This window comes from Colias philodice, chromosome 12, assembly GCF_061535455.1.
Source record: "Colias philodice isolate Cphi_HAF_F1 chromosome 12, ilColPhil1 Martin Lab GWU primary, whole genome shotgun sequence".
Classification (NCBI taxonomy): domain Eukaryota; kingdom Metazoa; phylum Arthropoda; class Insecta; order Lepidoptera; family Pieridae; genus Colias; species Colias philodice.
In genome coordinates, this window is record NC_143097.1 from 6093540 (window position 1) to 6115036 (window position 21497).

Here is a 21497-nt window from a genome sequence, read left to right on the forward strand (position 1 = left end):
TTAGGCTCGGAGCCGTTAGGTCCTTTATGGTCCCAGTTTCTTTTTTGTTATAAGAATATTTTTTTTAATTATAATACCCGGGCGAGCCCGGGCGTGATCAACAAAAGATACCAAAACCAAAAATATAGTTTATATCTTTTTAAGGTTTATATAATTTCCGTAATCATGTTCAAGCCAAAGGTTCAAGCTAAACTCAAAAAACCGGCCAAGTGCGAGTCGGGCTCGCGCACAAAGGGTTCCGTAGCAGCAAATAAAATAAATTACAGTTAAATCAACCTATCTCAAAAACTATAAGAGATACTTTGATCAAACCAAAAATCGTTGAAAGAGTTAATTAGCATGCATCACCTCTATTTTTTTTAGAATTTTATACCCCGTAGTTATAAAAATAGAGGGGGGGGGACATACTTTTTACGACTTTGAGAGCTGATATCTCAAAAACCGTTCACTTTAAGAAAAATGTTTTTTAGAAAACTTTATATCATTTTAAAAGACCTTTCCATTGATACCCCACACGGGTATGTACATCGAAAAAAAAAATTTCATCCCTCAGTTACATGTATGGGGGGCCCCACCCCCAATTCTTTTTTTTACTATTTAGTGTCATATTTTTGTAGCGGTTCATACAACACATATTCCCATCAAATTTCATCACTGTAGTACTTATAGTTTCCGAGTAAATCGGCTGTGACAGACGGACAGACGGACAGACGGACAGACGGACATGACGAAACTATAAGGGTTCCGTTTTTGCCATTTTGGCTACGGAACCCTAAAAGTACTGCATGTCCCCGTTTTCCAATTACAGCACTTAAGAGCGCATTATGCGACATAATGCTTAACGTTGAATGTTCCAACTACAGCAACGCTTCGCACAATCGAGCACTAGAAAAAGTAATGCGCGTGAATTGATGCGTGCAATCGATTTATCGTTAGTAGGTAATTATTAATTGTTGGAAAAAATTTTAAACTTTTATTACATCGTTCAAACTTTTTGGTCTTGGCAGTGTTCGGAACCGTTCGAACAGTTTCACTTTTACCGTGGTTTCATAAAACCACACAACAATTTTTTTCAACACTGAACTTAGCGCAACCTGCTGGTGCGTTTCATGTTCTAACTAAGCATCAGCATAATTCGGCATTGTGCGGCACTGAGTCGCATTATGCTCTGTAATTGGAAAACAGCCTGTGTGACTGCATAGATTTAGATATTTCAAATTTGGTACAGATACAGAGAGACCTGAGGAAACGACATAGGATAGGAAATCTCGGAAATCCCATGCGAACGGCCAACGGGAACTATGCGGGTTTTTCTTTGACTGCGGGTGAAGCCCTAGCGGAAAGCTAACTTGTCAAATATGAAAAGAACAAACACTGGCAAAAAGTCTTCGCCCCGTCTTCGCCCATTGCCATCATTCAGAAAAAAAATAAGTGTCAATTTCTAAAATGACTTATGACAATATAAAAATAAAATCAGTGTCAGTGTCATTAGTTTGGTCATTAGCGCAGCGATATGCGATTTGTATGTATTTATTGAATTCTGTGGTTTCGTTCATCATGAAAAGGCATTATTGATTTTGTATCGATAAACAGAAATACGGTAATTAATTTAGGGGTAATACCGTCGAATTTTAAAAAACGTGTTCAAAAAGAAGGTAAGTTAATATGCATTCTCATTATATTTCAAATTACAAAACAAAAAAAGGTACTGAAATACTATCATTCATATATTAATATAACCATGAATTAAAATAAAAGTTTACAATTTTTTAATTTATTTTTTACTTCAATGTAGGTACATATACGGAACATTCAATGAATTTGTTTATTTAAGTGATACATAATACTCTTTAACTACTTTGATAAATTATGCGTTAAATTAATGATTTCGATAATAACTATTAAAGGATTGCAAAAAAGAATTTTTTTTTCATATACGATTCATGTTTTTAATTGAATTTCAATGAAAGAAATGGTTGAAATATGTTATGAAATAATGACGCCGCGCCGTAAATAAAAATCTCATAATTAGCATCATTTTTTATATGAATTATTTGATCTAATCCAAATAATTCTTTATTGTCAACAGTAAAAGTGCAAGATGGACACAGTAACTCCAGTACTTATGGATCCAGTAACTGATTATTTGTATCCGGCTCTATTTCAGTGTTTTACAATTATCTTATGCGGGTATGTAAACTATATGTATTTCTTAAATTTTATTTTTATACAAACATTATTTTTGCTTTTATGATTTTGCTTCTATAGTCTTAATTATCAATTAGAAACTTTCTTCAAGAACCATTCTGAATATAAAAAAATCCACATCAAAATCATAGCATAGTTGCATAGTTTTAAAGATCTTAGCGTACATGAGGACAGATAGATAAAGGGAAGTTTATTTTATACAGTGTAGTGTATATAAATATAGCAAAGGAATATTATTAATATCCATGCATAATTTTTTCACAGATATGTGGCAGGAAGACTTAATTTAGTCTCGAAATCTGAATCAAAAGGGATTGCAACATTTGTGGGAACATTTGCACTTCCATCATTAATATTTTTATCCCTAGCACGTCTAGATTTCAGTACTGTTAATTGGACTTTTCTCATAGCAATATTATTGGCAAAGAGCATTGTCTTCTTTGGTGTGATGATAGTTACGATTTTAGTGTCAAAACCTGCTAATTTAGGACAGGCTGGCATTTTTTCTATTTTCTGCACACAAAGTAATGATTTTGCTTTGGGTTATCCTATAAGTAAGTATACATCCAAAGAAATTAGTGTTTATCAACATTTTATACATTTTTGTCAAACATTATAATTTATTAAAAAATTATTTCAGTAAATGCTATATATGAAAAAACACATCCAGAATATTCTCTCTATTTGTATTTAATGGCTCCCATATCCTTGGCAATTTTAAATCCAATTGCTTTTGTTTTGATGGAAATTAATAAGCAAAGGGAGATAGAAAGATCTGCCCCAGATCCTGCGCAACGAAAGGAAATAAGTAAACCAAAGATGTTGTTACAAATTTTTAAAGGCATTGTGTATAATCCAGTGTTGGTGATGACTGTTTTGGGTATAGCGGGAAACATTATCTTTAAGCATAAACTGTCCATCTATATTGAAGGATTATTAGATGTAAGTTTGATTTTTTTTTCTATTAAATAATATCTGCATCAATATTGTGCAAAAATCAATATTTAAAATATGCATAATCATGTTATTTTTTTAGGTTTTTGGACAATCTTTCTCAGCAGCTGCTCTTTTCCTTTTGGGGTTACGTATGGTTGGTCAAATTACAAGGTTGAAGGGTGGAGCACTAGTCCTCCCTTGCGTTTTAATCATGGTGAAGTTGTAAGTTCCATAACTTTTATTATTGTTCTTAACAAAACTATATTTATGGGTAAAGAGAGGTCGCGAGAATTATAATAAAATACCTAATAAAAAAAGTATAGATACAGAAAGTAATTTTCATATCACAGCTTTACTAACTTCCATGAAATTTTATTTCAAGCAACTAAATTTTCCTGAATAATTTCAGAATCATTCTACCAGTAGTGATGCGAGAGTGTGTGAGTGGTTTACAAGCTGGTACTAATGAAAGTGATACACAATCACTTGCAACTTACGCATTTTTATATGGCACTATACCCACTGCACCGGCTGTGTTTGTTTTCTCAAATTTGTACCAATTGGAAATCGATTTGGTAAGTATTGTTGAGATAATTTTATTAATATTTATGATAATTAAAGACATGTTGACGTGAGGCTAATCTGTTTTGTCATTTTGCTTTTTGTTAAATGTTAATTGTAATAATTAGCTATAATATAAACAATTTAAGAATATCCATTATCCATAGTGATAATAACCTACATAGTTATATGAAAGTTTATTTTTAAGAAAACTACAATTTCCTAAATAGCATTTTATAAGACCTAAAACTTGGTACACTCACTGATTAACCCATTGAGCCCCGGACGGCCAGATCCGACCGCGACACAATAGATTTTGGTGTCTGTGATTCCAGGGCCTGATGGATTAAAATATGCTTATATTCAACCATTCAGTAAAACTATTTTCAGCCCCAAAAATCCCCCTTTCCACCTTACGGCATTCGCGTCTTATCCGGATCGCGTCTTATCCGGATCCGGATAAAAAATACCCTATGTGGTAATCAAGATTAAAATCGATCTCTGTGTAAAATTTCATCTAGATCGATCGCCGTTATTAATGAAAAAGTAACAAACATTCACATAATATACATAATAAAACGATGTTACATAAATTGCTATATCAATATGTCAATGGACAGTTACACAAGTTTTTTATTCACGTAGGTATATCTTGTTTATAATAACCTTGATCACATTCTAAACTCTTTATCTTGAGTCGACCAGTTTTTCAATTACATGCTAATGATATACATCCGCCCAGTTAATTAATGCAATATTTTTTCTGTATCCAATATTATTTGGAAATTGTTGAATCCCACTTGCATTAATTACAACCTGCGTAATATTATTTAACTGCTTCCAAATTAAAAAATATGTCAAATAAAACGATGAAAAGACATTTGGCCTTTGCTTTGTTGTCTAACTTTTTTGTGAGTACCAATGATTATCATTAACCTTAGTCTAGATTTAACGTCAAGTATACAAACTGTATCTGTTATATATAAACTAGCTTTCGCCCGCGGCTTCGCCCGCGTTGCCAAAGAAATACCCGTTCCCGTAGGATTTCCAGGATAAAACCTATCCTATGTCCTTTCTCGGTTATCAAAATATCTCTATACCAAATTTCATGCAAATTGGTTCAGTAGTTAAGGCGTGATTGAGTAACAGACAGACAGACAGAGTTACTTTCGCATTTATAATATTAGTATGGATGAATCGCAAAATGTGTTGGTAAGCGCATAACTCGAGAATGGCTGAACCGATTTCGATAATTCTTTTTTTATTATATTCCTTGAAGTACGAGGATGGTTCTTATGTAGAGAAAACGTAAATATGTACCACGGGCGAAGCCGGGGCGGACCGCTAGTTTGAAAGAAATATGCCAAAATGTATTAAATAGTTAGACGGGATTTTCCGCGTCGTAATTCGACCGTAACGAAAACTTATTCAAGCAGAACAATTTTCTTCAATTGATTATAATATGTATCGATACATTTCCCGAATGTAACCCAATATAGCTGCTCGAGAGAAAAATGTATGATTTAAAATGGGTTCAAATCATTGCCAGAATATCAATATAAATATATATATAAATATATATAATATGTATATACAAAATTTTAAAGTATATAATTACAGACTAGGAGACAATAATCAGCTTTGCGAATTTTGTATAGATAATAACAGTGTTTTTTTTAATTACCTCATGATAATATATCAAATCGAATCGAAGCGAAAATCGAAATCGATATGATGAGAATAAATTCACACTACACAAGTAAAAATGTATTTGATATCTATATTACAGTTTTAAACAGACTTTTTTAATCTTATTTATGTTATGATAGGTATCTTAATTGTTTAATACTGTTCATCAAATGAGAATACATAAGTTATAAAAAATATAACCTGCATACAAAATATGCCCAAAAATGTAACCCTAACTGGCAGTCAGGTAAAAACAAGCTAATTAATTCCTAATAACTAATATCCTGCCGCTTAACTTATTATAAATCGCACGTTGTGTTTGCCAAAATAAATTTAAAATCCCCCATAAGGGCGTTTGTCCACTACAAGGAATTTTACGGTCCGGCATTCCGATTTTTTACGGTCCGGTATGGCACGCAATTAATCTTAATACTAGCTTGTGCACTATACGTAATTTTACTGTCCGACATTTTACTTTTCCCTATTCCGGATGGTTTGTTGTATCTACGAGTCGCTGTAGGTATAATTGTTTTCGAATGCCCACTTGCTTGGATTTTACTGTTTTCACTGCATATGCCAATTAAAAGCAAGCTCTTGTTTTACTTTCTTTTAGTTGGCAATGAGATTTGAGAAGTCGGTATTGTTATTTTATATACATTGACCAAGCATTGACCTATAATTATTATCTAAGTAAGTGTTGGTAAGTTAAAGTTCAAGTGCAAGCTTTAGCTCCTCGTCACCGATTAAAATAAATAAGTGAAACACGCATTTTAAATCTCTTACGGAACTTTACTTTTTATTATAACGAAATAATATAATATTTCACCTTCTATATTTTTTACTCGTTTCTTGTAAAATGCAAAAACAATCATTTATGATAGCATTATACCGCCAAACTTCCTTGAACTGTACCGCACTGATCCGAGTTAAGACGGACAGGTGCACAAGCAATTCATCGGTTTTTTCGTGCCAAACCGGACCGTAAAAAATCGGAATGCCGGACAGTAAAATTCCTTGTAGTGCACAAGCGCCCTAACTATATACCTTCAAGAGTGATAAATATACAATTCTTTTTTTTTTCTTTTAGATGGCTTCATCAATGGTTATTTGTACGTTTTTATCAGCGCCAATAACCTTCTTATCGGCCGAGATGATATCTATAAACAACGACTATGCGGACCAGATCAAACAATTCGGCTTCGATCTCTCCATAGTAGCACTGATTGCCGCATTATGGGTGCTTCTTGTATTCACTGTCACTAAGAAGTTTAAGAGAATGCCACATAGATTGACACTGTGCTTGAATTTAACACAGGTAATTATTCAATGTACAATCGGTCTTTACCGATCACTTTCGGCACTAACATCTTTATGTTAGAGCCGAAAATGTAAAGGGTGGAAGTTTTATATGAGCTCTGGAGGAAAATGTACTTATAGTTAGATACTAGCGAACTTTGCTTTATTTTTATAAGAAAAATAGAATTGCATTTAAAGATTTTCGAAAATTCATATTTTATTTTTATTATGTCTTTCAGATACTCCTTGCTATAAGCGTAATATGGGGTGGCCCTCTTAACACGTTCACTCCATCATTGAGCACTACCATCCAGCAATCTCTACAAATGTTTAGCGTTTATTCATGTCTGCTGTGGACTTCAATGTTATCCGTTGGCTTATTTATGCTAGAGGTTAGTTATGTTTATAATAATTAATTAAGTTTCACAGGTCGAAAACATCTTTGAAATACCAATACTAAAATTTATTGTTACTTCAGAGATGTTTTCGATCATACTAGCCAGAGTAGAAGTGAATTTACAGGTGAAATATAAATTTACGTGATAAATATTCATATATGTACCTTTGTTTTTGAAGAGATGCATAAACTATGAACCTTTCTTTAAATTCTCATTGAATGCTAACAATTAACAAAACTTTTATAAAATATCATAACTTCAATATATGTATGTATTATGTTTGGTATGTTCTTGATAATGAACGTAATTGATATACACTACATTGACAGTTCATATTCAATGTTTCATATTATCATGTTATCAGTTAGGTATTTAATTAATATAGAAATTATCAGTAATTTATATCAAATAGATTAAACCAATTTTTGTTCAGTTCAAAATTTCCTCAAACAATACAGGTGTCCTATTTTATAAACCGACTGTTCTCAATGGAAATTAAGTTCTGCATACGCTGATTATGTAAAAAATAATTAAACAACAGAACTACGTAAAAAAATGATCTCATTTTTCTTAAATTATGTGTTCAACTTCGCTCAGTCGGCAATCGACCTCTTGTCTTTATTGTAACGAAAACATAACGTATTAAGTATGTTTTTGTAACAATAAAGATTTTGTGTATTTTATGTGTCAAACGTTAGAGCGCGAGCACGCTTGCACGCACGCACGCATTATTATATGTACAATATTGACTTGTTAGATTATAATAATACTAGCGGTTCGCCCCGGTTTCGCACGTGGTACCTACATGTTTACGTTTTTTTTTCATAAAAACTATCCTATCTCTCAAGTTGGATCGAACTGCACATGGTGTGCGAATTTTATTATAATCGGTTCAGTGGTTTAGGAGTCCATTGAAGACAAACATTGTGACACGAGATTTATATATATTAAGAATATTCTACAATTATGTGTCCAGAGCCGCGGGCCATGTTTCGTGGTAACTCTCTGGCCGGTACTGGCGTTCGTGGCGTGGGGCGCTCCCGCAGTGATGGTGGCGGCGCTGGTGCTCACCAAGCAGGCCGGCAGCGGCATCAACGCGGACGCCTGTGACGCGATCCGACTTAGCGTGCTGTTCTTCTGTTTAACGGGTATGGTTTTATATAAAAAAAAAAGACGGGTTGCACTCCGGGAGTGCCGGCAGAAGTGAAAACTTGATTATTAACGTTCAGCATGTTTGATATTTTGGAATGGTATCCGTCTTACGCATGGAATATAAGGGCTAAAAAAAAATCCGTCTTACGCTTTTTCGATCAGGCCACGTGTCCTGACGCGAGTTTAAGATTTTATACCCAACGCCGCTAAAGAAGTTTTCACTTCAAAAAACATTGAGATAATATTACTACGTATGGAGGAGACACCACGAACAAAATCTGTGCGCCATTTTTTTGCTCTAACTAAGTTTTAAAAATTATTATCTAGTGGAAAAGTTATGTTAGTCACTTTTCCGTATTATTTGTGCAATATCGTAACACACACGAAGGCATATTTGATGCGTTTCATTTTAAAACAAATAAAAAATGAGCGTGCAGTTAAGCCATGGCTTATGTTGAGCGGAACATAAGTGATGTGGGCGGTGTCGTCTCCATGTGTATATCTCAATGAAAAAAAATGGAATTTTGTGACAATAACGTGATTGCAATTATTAACTGTCAACGATTGTACTACCTATGTATATGCAATTTAAAGAATTAATTTCAACTTAATAGCTACAAGAATTAAAGATATTTCATGTTCAACCAAAGGTACAATTAAAATATACCGGCTGAAATGAAAACCTCCTTTTTTTGAAGTCGGTTAAAAACGGACGACATAATTAATTCACATCATTGGGCTATGCTTTTTTACCTATTTCTATTGTTCATTTGTACTCAAATAAGCATAACTACACCACTATAAAGAACGATTTTGTACACATTGAGGTATTATTACTTGAGAGGGCACCACGAACAAAATCTGTGCGCGGCGCACGCCGCACGGCGGCGCGCGGGGCGGCTAGTGAGTCATACACTTTGTAGATATTCTGCCTCTTATTTCTTATAAATTAAAGCCAATCAATGTAACAAATAAATATTGTTTATCTTATTAAAAAAATATGAATAAACTTATCAATTAAAACCAATCAATGTAACAAAAAAAAATGAGTTTGAGGCGATTGACTCTAAGGGAAAGCTTCTAGCTTTCCGTTCCACTCTTGTATGCACATAGAATATTCTAGAACCTCCCCCTTCCAGTGAGCACGGGCTGCCTCATCTTGTACGTGAGGTTCCGTCGCCGCAGCGCTCAGTTCGCGAGCCTCTCCTCCGAGTCGCCGGAGGTATCACCCAATGAGTCATCGAGCCTTGTGGATAACGCTGAGCCCACTTCGCACACGCAATCCTTGTCCACTTATGGTGAGTTTTTGGCTATTTTATAATTATCTTAATATAAATAAATCTCGTGTCACAATGTTTGTCCTCAATGGACTCCTAAACCACTTAACCGATTATAATAAAATTCGCACACCATGTAAGTACAGTTTGATCCAACTTGAGAGATAGGATAGTTTAAACATGTAGGTACCACGGGCGAAGCCGGGTCGGACCGCTAGTTTTAAAATATAAATAAATAACAACAGTGTATATGTAAAGACGTTTTATAAAACACATAAATGCAATTATTGTTTTGATTTGTGTTCACGACAGAACAATTCTATATCGTTGGAAACTAAAAACTTAACTAAAGAGTCTCATAGAAAATATTAAATGGGTCACAGATAGCAGTAAGGGCGCGTTCCCACTATGTCGTAACGACTAATTTATCGTTCGACGACTGTCGTCTCTACCTGTTCCCATTATAACGATTGTTTGTCGTCAACATTTTTTATCGTTTAGCGACTGTCGTATCTAGCTGTTCCCATTGGATCGCGACGACATTTTATCGTTTCCTGGCAGTCGCTTTGTCGTTTACACATCATCAGCAAGCTACAAATCTAGTCGCCTCTGCGTTCGCTTGGTGATTACTAGTGCGTTTACTCTCCTGAGTTCAATGGACGTCATAGAGTTGCCGTCCACGATTTTTTATCGTTTTACGACTGTCGTGCTTGCCGTTCCCACTGTCACGACAAAGTGTCGTCACTGCAAAAAACTGTCGTAGACGACAGTAAATTGTGTCGTTCTAAATGTGAACACCTCCATTTAAACATATAAGCCACGACACTTAAAACTACACGATTATCTGTCGTCACGACACGGTGGGAACGCGCCCTTACAAGGAGATGGCATTCGATTTTGAAAATCACATACTAATTCGTAGAAATTTTAAATCTTTAAATGAATAAATAAACGGCTATATGTTAATCTTGTATCAATTATTAATTTTATCATTGTTATGCATATTCAGGCATGGAAGATCAAGGTATTTTATATTCGGTCTGTAAATTATCATCCAGCTTGTTCTTAATATCATTAGAAATAAAGACATCATCCCGACTTTTTTCGCCGAAGATCTTATTGAAGTGAAACTTCTTTATCAGGGTTGGAAAAAAATTTAGTGTAACATTTTTCCGTTACGCGCCATTTTTGTCTTATCCCTACCACGCGTGATTGACGTATTTCTGTAAAGTTGCATATAGTAAATTATTTTTTGAAAAATAAGGTCATAAAGAAGTTTCACTTCTTACGTGTGTACACTAGTACACGCACACATTTTTTTTATAATCATTATTCTTTCATTCTCATTTTCCATTATTGTAATAACTTACGTATTGATAAAAACAATGAATAATATTCAACAATTCACATTCTTCTATCGGCTTGTTGCTCACAAATATCATGTTTTCTGCTATATATACATTTGCACGAAAATGTAATACAAAGTTTATTGTAATAAAATTAATATTTATAGGTTGTTATGGAGCGATAACTGCTTCACCATCGCCCAGTAAGAACCCCAACTGCTGTACGAACGATCCTAACTGCGAAAATGGTAATGTTAGTGTGAACCAAGGGCAGGATATTGAAGACCTCGTCACCAACAATAAGTAAGTTTAACTATGTACTCTTAATATTTACGAATTAGAAGTTTTAGCGCCGTAAAAAGTAGCCTATATCCCTTTCTAGTCATCTTTAAAATTCATCAGGGGAATCCCTGTCCCATTGATATACTTTCTTTCATAAATTTAAAGAGCAAAACAAGACAAGTATAATACATAATAAAAAAAACACAACGTGTTTATTAATTTATGGTGATTTTTATTCACAAGTAATGCATTCGATTCTAAATGTCAGATTTCGATTTTTAGAGTAACGTCTCTCGTATTTAAAAAGAAAAAAGGTTTATTGAAACAATATTGTAGCGACGTCAGTTCTTTAAACCAGAAATTGTTTATTATGTTTAAAATGGTTTATCAGTAAAATCAAATCTTAAAATTACTTGTATAGGACATTATTATTATAAATATGTAATCGTAATTGAAAAAAGTTAAGCAAACGTGCAGTTCTAACAAATCGAAATATCATGTAATTCTATGTCGTCGTTACTAGGTTCGGTGTTGAATTTTGTTGAACTGTCAAATGTTGCCTATTAAAATGGCTACTATAGTAATCATGAAATTTTCCAGCAGGGATTGCGCGTGTCCATCCCACAAGACTTGCAGTACTGGCGCTAGTTGCCAATACTTGAACGAACTGGAGCAAGCCGCTAGCTCGTTGGGGCTTGTGCCGCCCGAACAGAGCCGGGGCCGCGGGGCGCAGCTACTCAAACATACTGTGCTCATCATTATATACAGTCTTATGATGTTTATCGTAAGTTACTTGACTTTATTCAACATCAAATCGACAAACGTAGTTCTGACGCCAGTTGCCAATACCTTAACGAACTGGAGCAAGCCGCTAGCTCATTGTGCAATTAATCACTATTTGCACTTACATATTTTTTCTTATCAATTTGCAATACACATTTTATTAAAGGAAGAAATATAATTTGTATGATATTGCACGCCTCATAAGCGAAGCGTTGAGGTGGGTACTACTGTCACTTCGCGCAAAACATCTGATTTTTCAAACTTAAAATGTCTTTATGTATCATACATTGCACTTGTAAGATAATACATACACACACATATTAAGAAAAAACACTATTTTTAACGTTCATGATATTTTTGATGTCATTTTTGTTATTTAAACTAGTTAAAAAACAGTTTAAAAAAGTTCTGTCTTGGACGTCCGTGTGTCTGTATGTGCGGATCCTTTTTCTTGTTAACACGATAGCGACCGAAATACTTTACTAATCGAGTCTTTTTTTTTCTCTTACGCTTGAGTATGCTCAGGAATAGAACCCTTTCATTTTCAGGGTCTGATTCGATGTGGTTTAATTGTTATTAAATAAACAAAAATAATAATTAATAAATATTTATTAAAAAAAAATTATGAGGCGTGCACTTTTGGATTTTCCAAATTATTTTTTTTTCAACATCCGAAATATAATATTTTTTCCTACTTCTCTTGATTTAGCCAATGAATGCTCGTCTATGCGTATGATTGTTCACTTTATGAATGTAAATTAATATGTTATTCAGTTAAAAAAAATGTTGTGTGGTTTTATGAAACCACGGTAAAAGTGAAACTTGGGCACAAAATTATCGTATTTGTACGATAATTATCGTACGGTTCGACCGTCACGCGACATGCGCTACACAGACCAAAAAGTTTGAGACGATGTAATAAAAGTTTCACTTTAAAATGATTTAATTCACCATTATGTATTTTTTGTATATCAGGGAGTAACATTTACAAGCTGGCGCGTTATGCGTAAAGACGAATCGGGCGTGTTCATCGAGATACAGTTCCTCGATACGGCCGCAGTTTACGGACAAGCGCTGATCATGTTCGTACTCTTTGGACTCGACCCTGAGGAGATTTTCATACCTGCGGTTAGATTTTTCAAAAAGAAATGGTGAGTTTTATTAAGATACATTTTCGCTAACGAAGGGCATTACATATTTATAAGAAATATTGTAGTGTAATATAAAATTTTAGGTAAAGCTTCTAGGGGCCAAATGTTAACAAGAAAACATTGCTCGAATCATTTATTACATTTTATTTTACTTTCTATCTTAAAACTGTCAACAAACAATTTGCTTTTTAAATTGAAGAATATTTCCGTATAATATCTTGTCCCAAAACTAGTATGAAAGTAATTATATTTATTTTATAGGCACGGTGCTGATATAGTTGTTTTACCGCCGGTAGAAGAGCTAAGCTTTGAAACAAGGCATGTTTGCGACCAATTCATCACTCACCATCTCGATCGTTGTAAGGATGCTATTGCCAAAGATACCAGGTACGTAATGCAATGAATAAGAAGTTTCATTCCTCAAAAGAGCAATAATTTTTTTTTCAAAACTACAATTCTACTATGAACGCTTATAAATTGTCCGAAGCAAAACTATGCCTACACACCAGGCAGAGTTTTCTAATTTTACTGCCACGATTAACGGTGTCATTTTAACGAATGTTTTATAGAATATAATATGCCACTTCCTCATTTTTTGGCAACTTGATACTTATATTACGCTAATAATATATAAATTAGGTACATCAAAATATGTTATAAAATAATATATTGTTCAGGTGGCGCATGCGCACATACCGCGGGGTATTTCGCGGTTCCTGCCTAGTCCGCTGGCTGATATCCTGCGGCCTCGCGACCGACGAACAACACGCGGTAACATATGGCAGACATTTACTTGACGGACGCCTCATATCGCACATAAACAACGCGCACCACTTCACCAACTCGCCGCTGTTGTATAACTTCGCGTAGTTCCCGCAAGAGGTAATAGATGGCGCTGTAACCAAACGACCCCAGCATTGAAAATTTAGATAATAGATGTCGCTGTTACCAAATGACGCCGTCGTATTAAATTTTTTTATAATAGATGGCGCTGTTATCAAATGACGCCGTCGTATTAAATTTGGATAATAGATGGCGCTGTAACCAAACGACCAGGCGTTGTTAGTCCGTAGTCATAGTAACCGTTTAATAGTTCCAAGTTCGTTTGTTCTTTTAACAATACAAGCGGATAAATAATAAATAGTTCGGTAGTAGTTTTTGTTAACATAATGAATTGAAATAATAGTTATTCATCCAGATCATAATTTGAAATTAAATTGAAAATAGATTGCTAGTGAACTGTATATTCTCTTAAATTGTTCTACAAAAACAGATATGTGTACCAAAATTTTAAACATTATTTGTGGGAAAATATTCTAGGAATAAAATGAACAATTTCACAAATATATTTTTGGTGCTTTATCTGGGTTTTGTAAATTTTAACTCAAGTATAAGATTCATAGGTAGTATGCGTGCATAGTTTTAAAGTCGGTCTTGCCATTAGATAAAATAATATATTTGCCGTTTTGTTCGTTGGTATGATATGTATTTTTTGTTATATTCAAATTATTTATATCTATTTGAATTAAAATATAATTAATTGAAATTGTCCCATTACTACTAATTAGAGGTCCGCGCCGCAGTCCAAAAGCCCAGCGGCGGCGCGCCGGGTGCGGCACCCGGCGCGGCGCGGCGCCGCCGGCGTGGGCTAGTTAGTTTAATAAAAAAAATATTTTTATTAAAATCAAGTAGCTTAACTATTTAGTGATGAACATGATAATTATAAACATTGCCAATAATTTTATTGGCAATGTTATGTCAGAGCAAGCAAAGGAGCAGGTGGGCCACCTGATGTTAAGTGGTCACCACCGCCCATAAACACCTGTAACACTGTGTTACAGGTGCTTTGCCGGCCTTTTATGGACAAATAAGCTCTTTTCTTGAAGGCCCCAATGTCGTAGTTGTTCGGGAACACCGCAGGTGGCAAATCGTTCCATAGTTTCACCGTACGCGGAAGGAAGTTGCGGGTGAAGCGGACAGTGGTGCGGATGGAACTGGTTTTTACGGCGTGTGGTCCAGTGGTGGAACTGTGCGGCTGGTAAAAGGTGGAACAATTCCTCAGAGCACTCCCCATAGTAGATTCTGTACAGTATACAGAGAGACGCAACGTCTCTTCGCACTGACAGTGGATCGAGCCTATCGGAAAGCCTACGGTCATCGACAATTCGAGCTGCTCGACGTTGTATGCGGTCAAGAGGAAGGAGTTGATACTGTGGGGCTCCAGCCCAGAGATGAGAACAGTACTTCATATGCGGTCGCACCGGAGCCTTGTACAGCTGAAGTCGGTCGGCCGGCTTGAAGTACTGTCTCGATCTACTGTCTCGAGCACACCAAGTTTTTTCGAGGCTAATTTAGCCTTCGCTTCCAAATGACTGCGGAATTGAACGTCACTCGAGATTTCAACTCCGAGGATTCCGATATACTAAGGGGAGTACTTTTAAACCGATGTTCTACGACAAATGGGGTCTTTTTAGCGGTGAACGCGCAAACCTGTGTCTTTAGGGGATTGAACTCGACAAGATTAAGTTCGCCCCAATCCGAGACTTCTTGGAAAGAAGACTCGACTTCAGACACAAGTTTGTTTCGACTCTCATTGAGGCTTTCCTTTGAGGTGGGATAATCGATATATCGATATAGTACATCGATATAGTAGACATTGTCTACTATATCGATGTACTATATCGAGTAGACATTGTCTACTATATCGATGCGACGTTGCCGTGTTGTAGACAACAACGCGTGCGTGACACATGGTTCGCGCGCAAAATTTGAACTCGGCGCCAATTTTTCTGTGACCCGGCGGCGGCGGCGGCGCGCCGGGGTCTCTCGGCGGCGGCACGCCGGCGTGGCGCGGACCTCTACTACTAATGAATCGTGATATACATACATTGTATTCCATGATAGTTCAAACACTTATTTAATATAATCGAGACTAGTAAATACGTAGATATAATTCCAAAGCTTTGCTCGTTATCAGATTAAACAGCGAATTTTAGGGTTTCTCATGAACAATTTATTTATGAATAAAAATAGTATTTAAATGAATAATATGGACAAACTTGTAATAGAATAATTAATTTTTATCAGTATCTAGTCGATTTTGTCTCGAAATCGTATATCTAGTGTTGATTGATTTCTTTATAAGTATATAATATAATTCGGCCTTAGAATATTATCAATATACAATATAAAAATATTGGTACAATTTGAGGCCTTCATCAAAGTCTACAAAAATGTAATAGAATAATAACATCATAGCTCTTATGAATAAGTCAACAAAAATTTGCTTTCATTTACCACAGCAAGGTTAGTAATGTTTTGACTGAGCAAATAATGTAGCTAATATCAATCACATGTGTTTGATGAAGGTTTTTTGTGGCTAAACCAGTAACGCAATATAAGAAGGCGTGAAAACCACCGTATCAATGCAGAAAGTTAAAGATTTCTTTTAATTAGACAAAGAAGCAGTATAATAAATACATAACATGCATGTAATTCGTATTATCGTTTAAGAGTTAGGTTTTTTTAAGCGCCGCCTATTTTGTATTTACAAAAGCTAATTTTTCGCTTCATAAGTTGTTTTTGTGCACATGTAATCAGGTGGGTAGATATATCATTTTATTCTTTTACATACATATTCAATATTTTTATAACACAGCTTTATGAAAGACTTTCGTATTTGTAAAATTAATCTAAATTCTTTGACAATATCTCTCATATCAAAATTAATACCTCTCTAATGAAGTCTCTTTAAATTTGTTATTTTTATAAGTATTAAGACAGCTGGCTCGACAAGCGTTGGAAGGAAAAAAGGGATTGTAATAAACCATTTAAGGTGTCCACTCTAAATAAAATTAGAAATACTTAATGGTGAATAAAATAAGAAATAATTTTTCTTTATAATCTATTAACCTTATTTGTCTGATACTTTCCTTGTTCTCCTAGTTACACAATATGTGGTACTTAGTTAATTAAATGGAACGGGTTCTGAAACCAATTTAAGTAATTATAATTTAATTTATTAATTTATACAGATTATATTTTATTGTGGTACCTACACCCTTCGATGTTTTTAGTTCAAGTGTAAAAAAATTACAATGTTTCTTTGTAAGTTCTAGGATACGAATTGATGAGACGCGATAATCTTAAATTTTATTACTAATTTAATTATATTTATTTTTATAAAAAGTTTAATGTCACAAAATATGATTAACTGAAAACTTAAGGAGACTGATACAATGTTAAAATGAAAACAAAGCTCTTGGTGCTGAAAGGAAGTATTTTTTTATTAATTTACTATTTTTTTTTAACTGTATTCATGGAAAGGAAATACATATACGATAATGTGAAAATTTTATTGCCTTTCCAGGCGTTTCACTGATAAAGACATTAGTTTTATATATCGCATTTCATAAGTTCCTTACTTATGTTATGTTTTTATGTTGACATAGGTGTATAAGCACAAGTGATCTCTGTAGAACTCATGAAAGCACTGCATCTTTATTTTTTATTGATTTTTTTGCATCACTGCTTAGTTTTAAGGTAAGTAGCACATGGGTTCCATAATAGACACAATAATTGAAAATTTTAAATCATGCATCAGACAAATTGTGAATTGCATGTGATATGAAATGGCTGTTATATTTTGTGCTTATTATGTATTTGGTGTCTACAAAATTGTTATTATTAGCAAAATTTGCTGATCATTTTAACTGTATAACTATATTAGTTTTTGAATTGAGTATATTGTAATCATTGTTGTCTATTTATGAAGGTATACATATATGTTATAAAAAATGTAATAAATGGTATTGTAGCAAGTGCCATCGTGTTTTCTTTAGCCTTCCTTCAGGATTCCCTTCCAACGAATAATATAATATCAAAGTGACTGAAACTATAGTTTTTCTCATAAAATAATAAATTATTAGTTCAAAATAAAACCAACAACTAAAGATTAAGTACTTTATTAATCATTTTCTTGTTCTTCCTCATGATCATCAGCATCATCTTGTTCTGGAGCTTCCCACCAGGTGAGCAAGCCAAGGCCAGGCTCGTTAATTCCTCCAATTAGTCTATATGGTGCCGTGGTTTGTACTGCACATTCAGAGCCTGGTGGCCCATTTGGTAAACTTTCTTCAAAGGCTTCACTTGTCACTCTAAACCTTATTGATTCGCCTGATATCATGCAATTTGGAAAAAATAATATTTATATTTATGACATCTTGTTTTGGGTAAATTGAAAGAAAGCTATCTATACTAATATTATAAAGAGGAAAGGTTTATTTGTATGTATGTATGTATGGTTTTCACTTTTCACGCATAAACTACTGGAGCGATTTTGATGAAATTTGGCACAGATAACCTTTAGACCCTGAGAAAGAACATAGGCTACGTTTTAATGCGAAATATGTACCACGGGCGAAGCCGGGGCGGACTGCTAGTCTTTCAATAAGTTTCACAAATGTCAAAGTATTTTTACCTGAATCCATAAATAAGTCATGTTTCTCTCCATCTTCTTTAGGATATTCCCAAACCCAAGCTTGATCTGTTTCATCAAATCTAGATGGATGTTGAAGTGCATTTACTGGTATTAAAATGTCATCAAAGAATCCCATTGTTACTGAAATCAACATTTATTCAGTTTTATTTATTTATAAATTTTATTATTTGTAGTAAATCTGGGTAAATCTGGTTGTAATCTGTTTCTTGTTTACTAACAAAATCGTTGCTATAAAATTAAACAAAAAAAATAAAGATATTTTTACTCTTATAGAAACTTACACACCATGAACTCCTTCCCTGCTACAACTCCTTATTTTTCCTATTAGAATTTCTTCAACTATGGGTCTAAACACGATATACCTAAACTTAACTTCTGTATGAGAAGATCCATCTCCTGGAAATATGTATGAGTGCCCAATATGTGTTATATCAAACAGTGCTATACATAATCCTATATTTAATACTACCTGAAATTGGTTATAAAGAAAATAAGCAGGAAATTGAAAATAACAATAATGAAAGAGGTTATATTGTCAGCTTTACATACCTTATTTGCTAATTTTCTATTCAATAAAGTTGTTATAGATTCTGGTAAACTTTGATGGAAATGATCCGGAGTAACCCGGATAACATCTTTCATTTCTGATAAAACGAACATTTTAAAATGTTTGATGCGGCATTTAGTAAACAATAAAATACACCATGTTTTCTTTCTTCAATTGACATTTGGCTGTTGGCACTTGGCAGTTGGCAGACGATTTTGACATTTTTTGTCATAGTGATGGCTCTCCTCCAAAATACATCGATTAATGTACGGGAGCTAGTAACGTTTTAAAAAAAAAGTCATTTTAGTATCAAAAACCCAACTAGGGTTTTTGATATACTGTTTCTCTTGCTATTTCGGTTAGAGTCCGGGCTGTCTGGCTGGCGGTAGTGGTTGCATTTACTAGGGGTATACCTACTCGGCAGCCACCCGTCACGCGACATGCGCTACACAAAGAAGTATTCGGAACCGTTCGAACAGTTTCACTTTTACCGTGGTTTCATAAAACCACACAACATTTTTTTTTGTTGCAAGACGTTTTTTTCGTTGTTAAATATGTTCATGTTGATGGAATTTCACTTATTTCGATGACATTTTAATGATTTTGAAATAAAAAATTGCGTTTGGCACCTATGGTCCGGGAGCCAGCAGCAGATTTTATGACCAAGTTCCTCTCAAGCGGTAATTAGTAAAATGCATCAAAGTATAGTATTATGAAGCCTCGTGAACGTCAGCTGGAGCTCGGTTGGGGGGAAGAGCGGTTGTAGCCTCCCGTATCAGCTGACGGTTTTTCCACCAAGATACAGCCAGCTGACATATATATTTATCCACAGTTACATATAAGCTATCATCAGGTAAATTTTTGTTTGAGAGGAAATAACGGAAAATAAATTTTTCTTTAAATTTAACTTTCATGTTCGAGACACCAGCTGACGTATAATACACCATGTTGTAACCAGCTGACTATTTTTTTTCGTTGAGATATTGGGTTAGCTACAATTTGACAAATTTTTAGCTGAGAGGAAATGAATGAGTGAATGTATTTTTTTTCCTATGTGCGTGGGAAGCTACAACCGCTCACCCCCCCAACCAAGCGCCAGCTGACGTTCACGAGGCTTTATAATACTATACTCTCATGCGTCTGACGAATTATCTCTTGAGAGGAAATAGTTAACCAAATTTGCACCTGGCTCCCTAACCACTATTTAACAACGAAAAAAACGTCTTGCAATAAAAAAATTATGTCTGGTGGATCTGCCTAAAGGCAAAAGATTAAAAATTACGCGTTAATAAATGACTTTAAATTACGGATATTTTCCTGTGCAGCTAAGATGCGCACTAATAAACGCAACCACTGCGGCCAGCCAGACAGCCCGGACTCTAACCCAAATAGGAAGAGGAACAGTATATCAAAGAACCAACTATACTAAAATTCTCTCTTGTCAACGTTGCTAGCTCCTATACGATAATGAACACGAAAACCCCAAGCGCATTATGTGTTTTTAGACCCGAAAAAGTTTCATTCTTGTTTTATTGGAAACTAGCTTTCCACCCGCAGCTTCGCCCGCGGAGTCAAAGAAAAACCCGCATAGTTCCCGTTCCCGTGGGATTTCCGGGATAAAACCTATCCTATTTCCCGGGGTAAATAGTAGCCTTTCTATTCCTTTCTCGGGAATAGAAAGGCTATTCCTTTCTCGGGTATCAAAATATGCAAATTGGTTCAGTAGTTAAGGCGTGATTGAGTAACAGACAGACAGACAGAGTTACTTTCGCATTTATAATATTAGTATGGATATCTAAGGAGCTTCTCTTTTTAAATGCACGAGTTCTTCGTGATTAGAATGCAGTATTTTTGTCACATGTGGCCTCAGTTCAAGGCTTCTTTTGGTACTAAACAGAGCTTCTACTAACGCCTGTATATAATATAAAAAAAATAAAAACGAAAATCAGTAAAAATTACAATACTTTCGCCTTTCGCCTCTATCGACAATATCGAAAATTTCAAAAAAGGATAATTTGCGCCTGTAATCACTACATATATTAGCAACATAATAAATTATCTAATGTATCTATTTTTTTTATACGAATTTATTTAGCTCAGTCGGCCGCGAAAATTCCAATATTTTAAATATTTTTTTAAAAATCGTGTTTTTGAAATAAAACTCTGGGTGTTCTACTCGTGCATTTAAAAAAAGAAGCTCCTAATAGCATCTACAGACGCTCCGATTTGGTTGGTGCCAACCATATCGGAACCGACAAGGCAACCATTCCAACATTGCTACAGATTGTCCGACGGTTGGCCTTCCAGCTGTCAGTTGACCATAGAGTAATATGTCAGTTGACCATAGTACGAAGAGAATGGGCTAAATTCT

The 21497-nt window shown here is 34.7% G+C and overlaps 2 protein-coding genes across 4 annotated transcripts; one reads left to right on the top strand and one right to left on the bottom strand.

Moving 5' to 3' along the window:
- The first annotated feature begins 1474 nt into the window (after nt 1–1474).
- Nucleotides 1475–14638, top strand: anchor (integral membrane protein GPR155 homolog anchor). Of its 3 annotated transcripts, XR_016316377.1 has the most exons (16): nt 1475–1655; nt 2090–2190; nt 2473–2762; nt 2849–3150; nt 3245–3366; nt 3554–3719; nt 6482–6709; nt 6930–7082; nt 8065–8236; nt 9380–9538; nt 11031–11166; nt 11746–11929; nt 12904–13079; nt 13341–13466; nt 13757–14264; nt 14307–14638. XR_016316377.1 is itself a non-coding variant. In XM_089701555.1 (15 exons), the coding sequence occupies exons 2-15, from the start codon at nt 2102–2104 to the stop codon at nt 13947–13949; spliced, it is 2496 nt and encodes an 831-aa protein (XP_089557681.1). In that variant the 5' UTR covers nt 1475–1655; nt 2090–2101; the 3' UTR covers nt 13950–14638. The 3 variants fall into 3 exon arrangements, 2 of the variants coding, with proteins under 2 accessions (XP_089557681.1, XP_089557682.1); XM_089701555.1 differs by having other exon boundaries at nt 13757–14638; XM_089701556.1 differs by having other exon boundaries at nt 11749–11929; nt 13757–14638.
- A 3389-nt stretch (nt 14639–18027) lies between these two features.
- Nucleotides 18028–19300, bottom strand: Polr3H (RNA polymerase III subunit H). Its single transcript, XM_089702056.1, has 4 exons — nt 19129–19300; nt 18865–19048; nt 18559–18699; nt 18028–18254 (listed from the first exon to the last, which is right to left on the bottom strand). Exons 1-4 carry the CDS (start codon nt 19237–19239, stop codon nt 18046–18048), a joined length of 645 nt encoding a protein of 214 aa, XP_089558182.1. The 5' UTR covers nt 19240–19300; the 3' UTR covers nt 18028–18045.
- Between the last annotated feature and the right edge of the window lie 2197 nt (nt 19301–21497).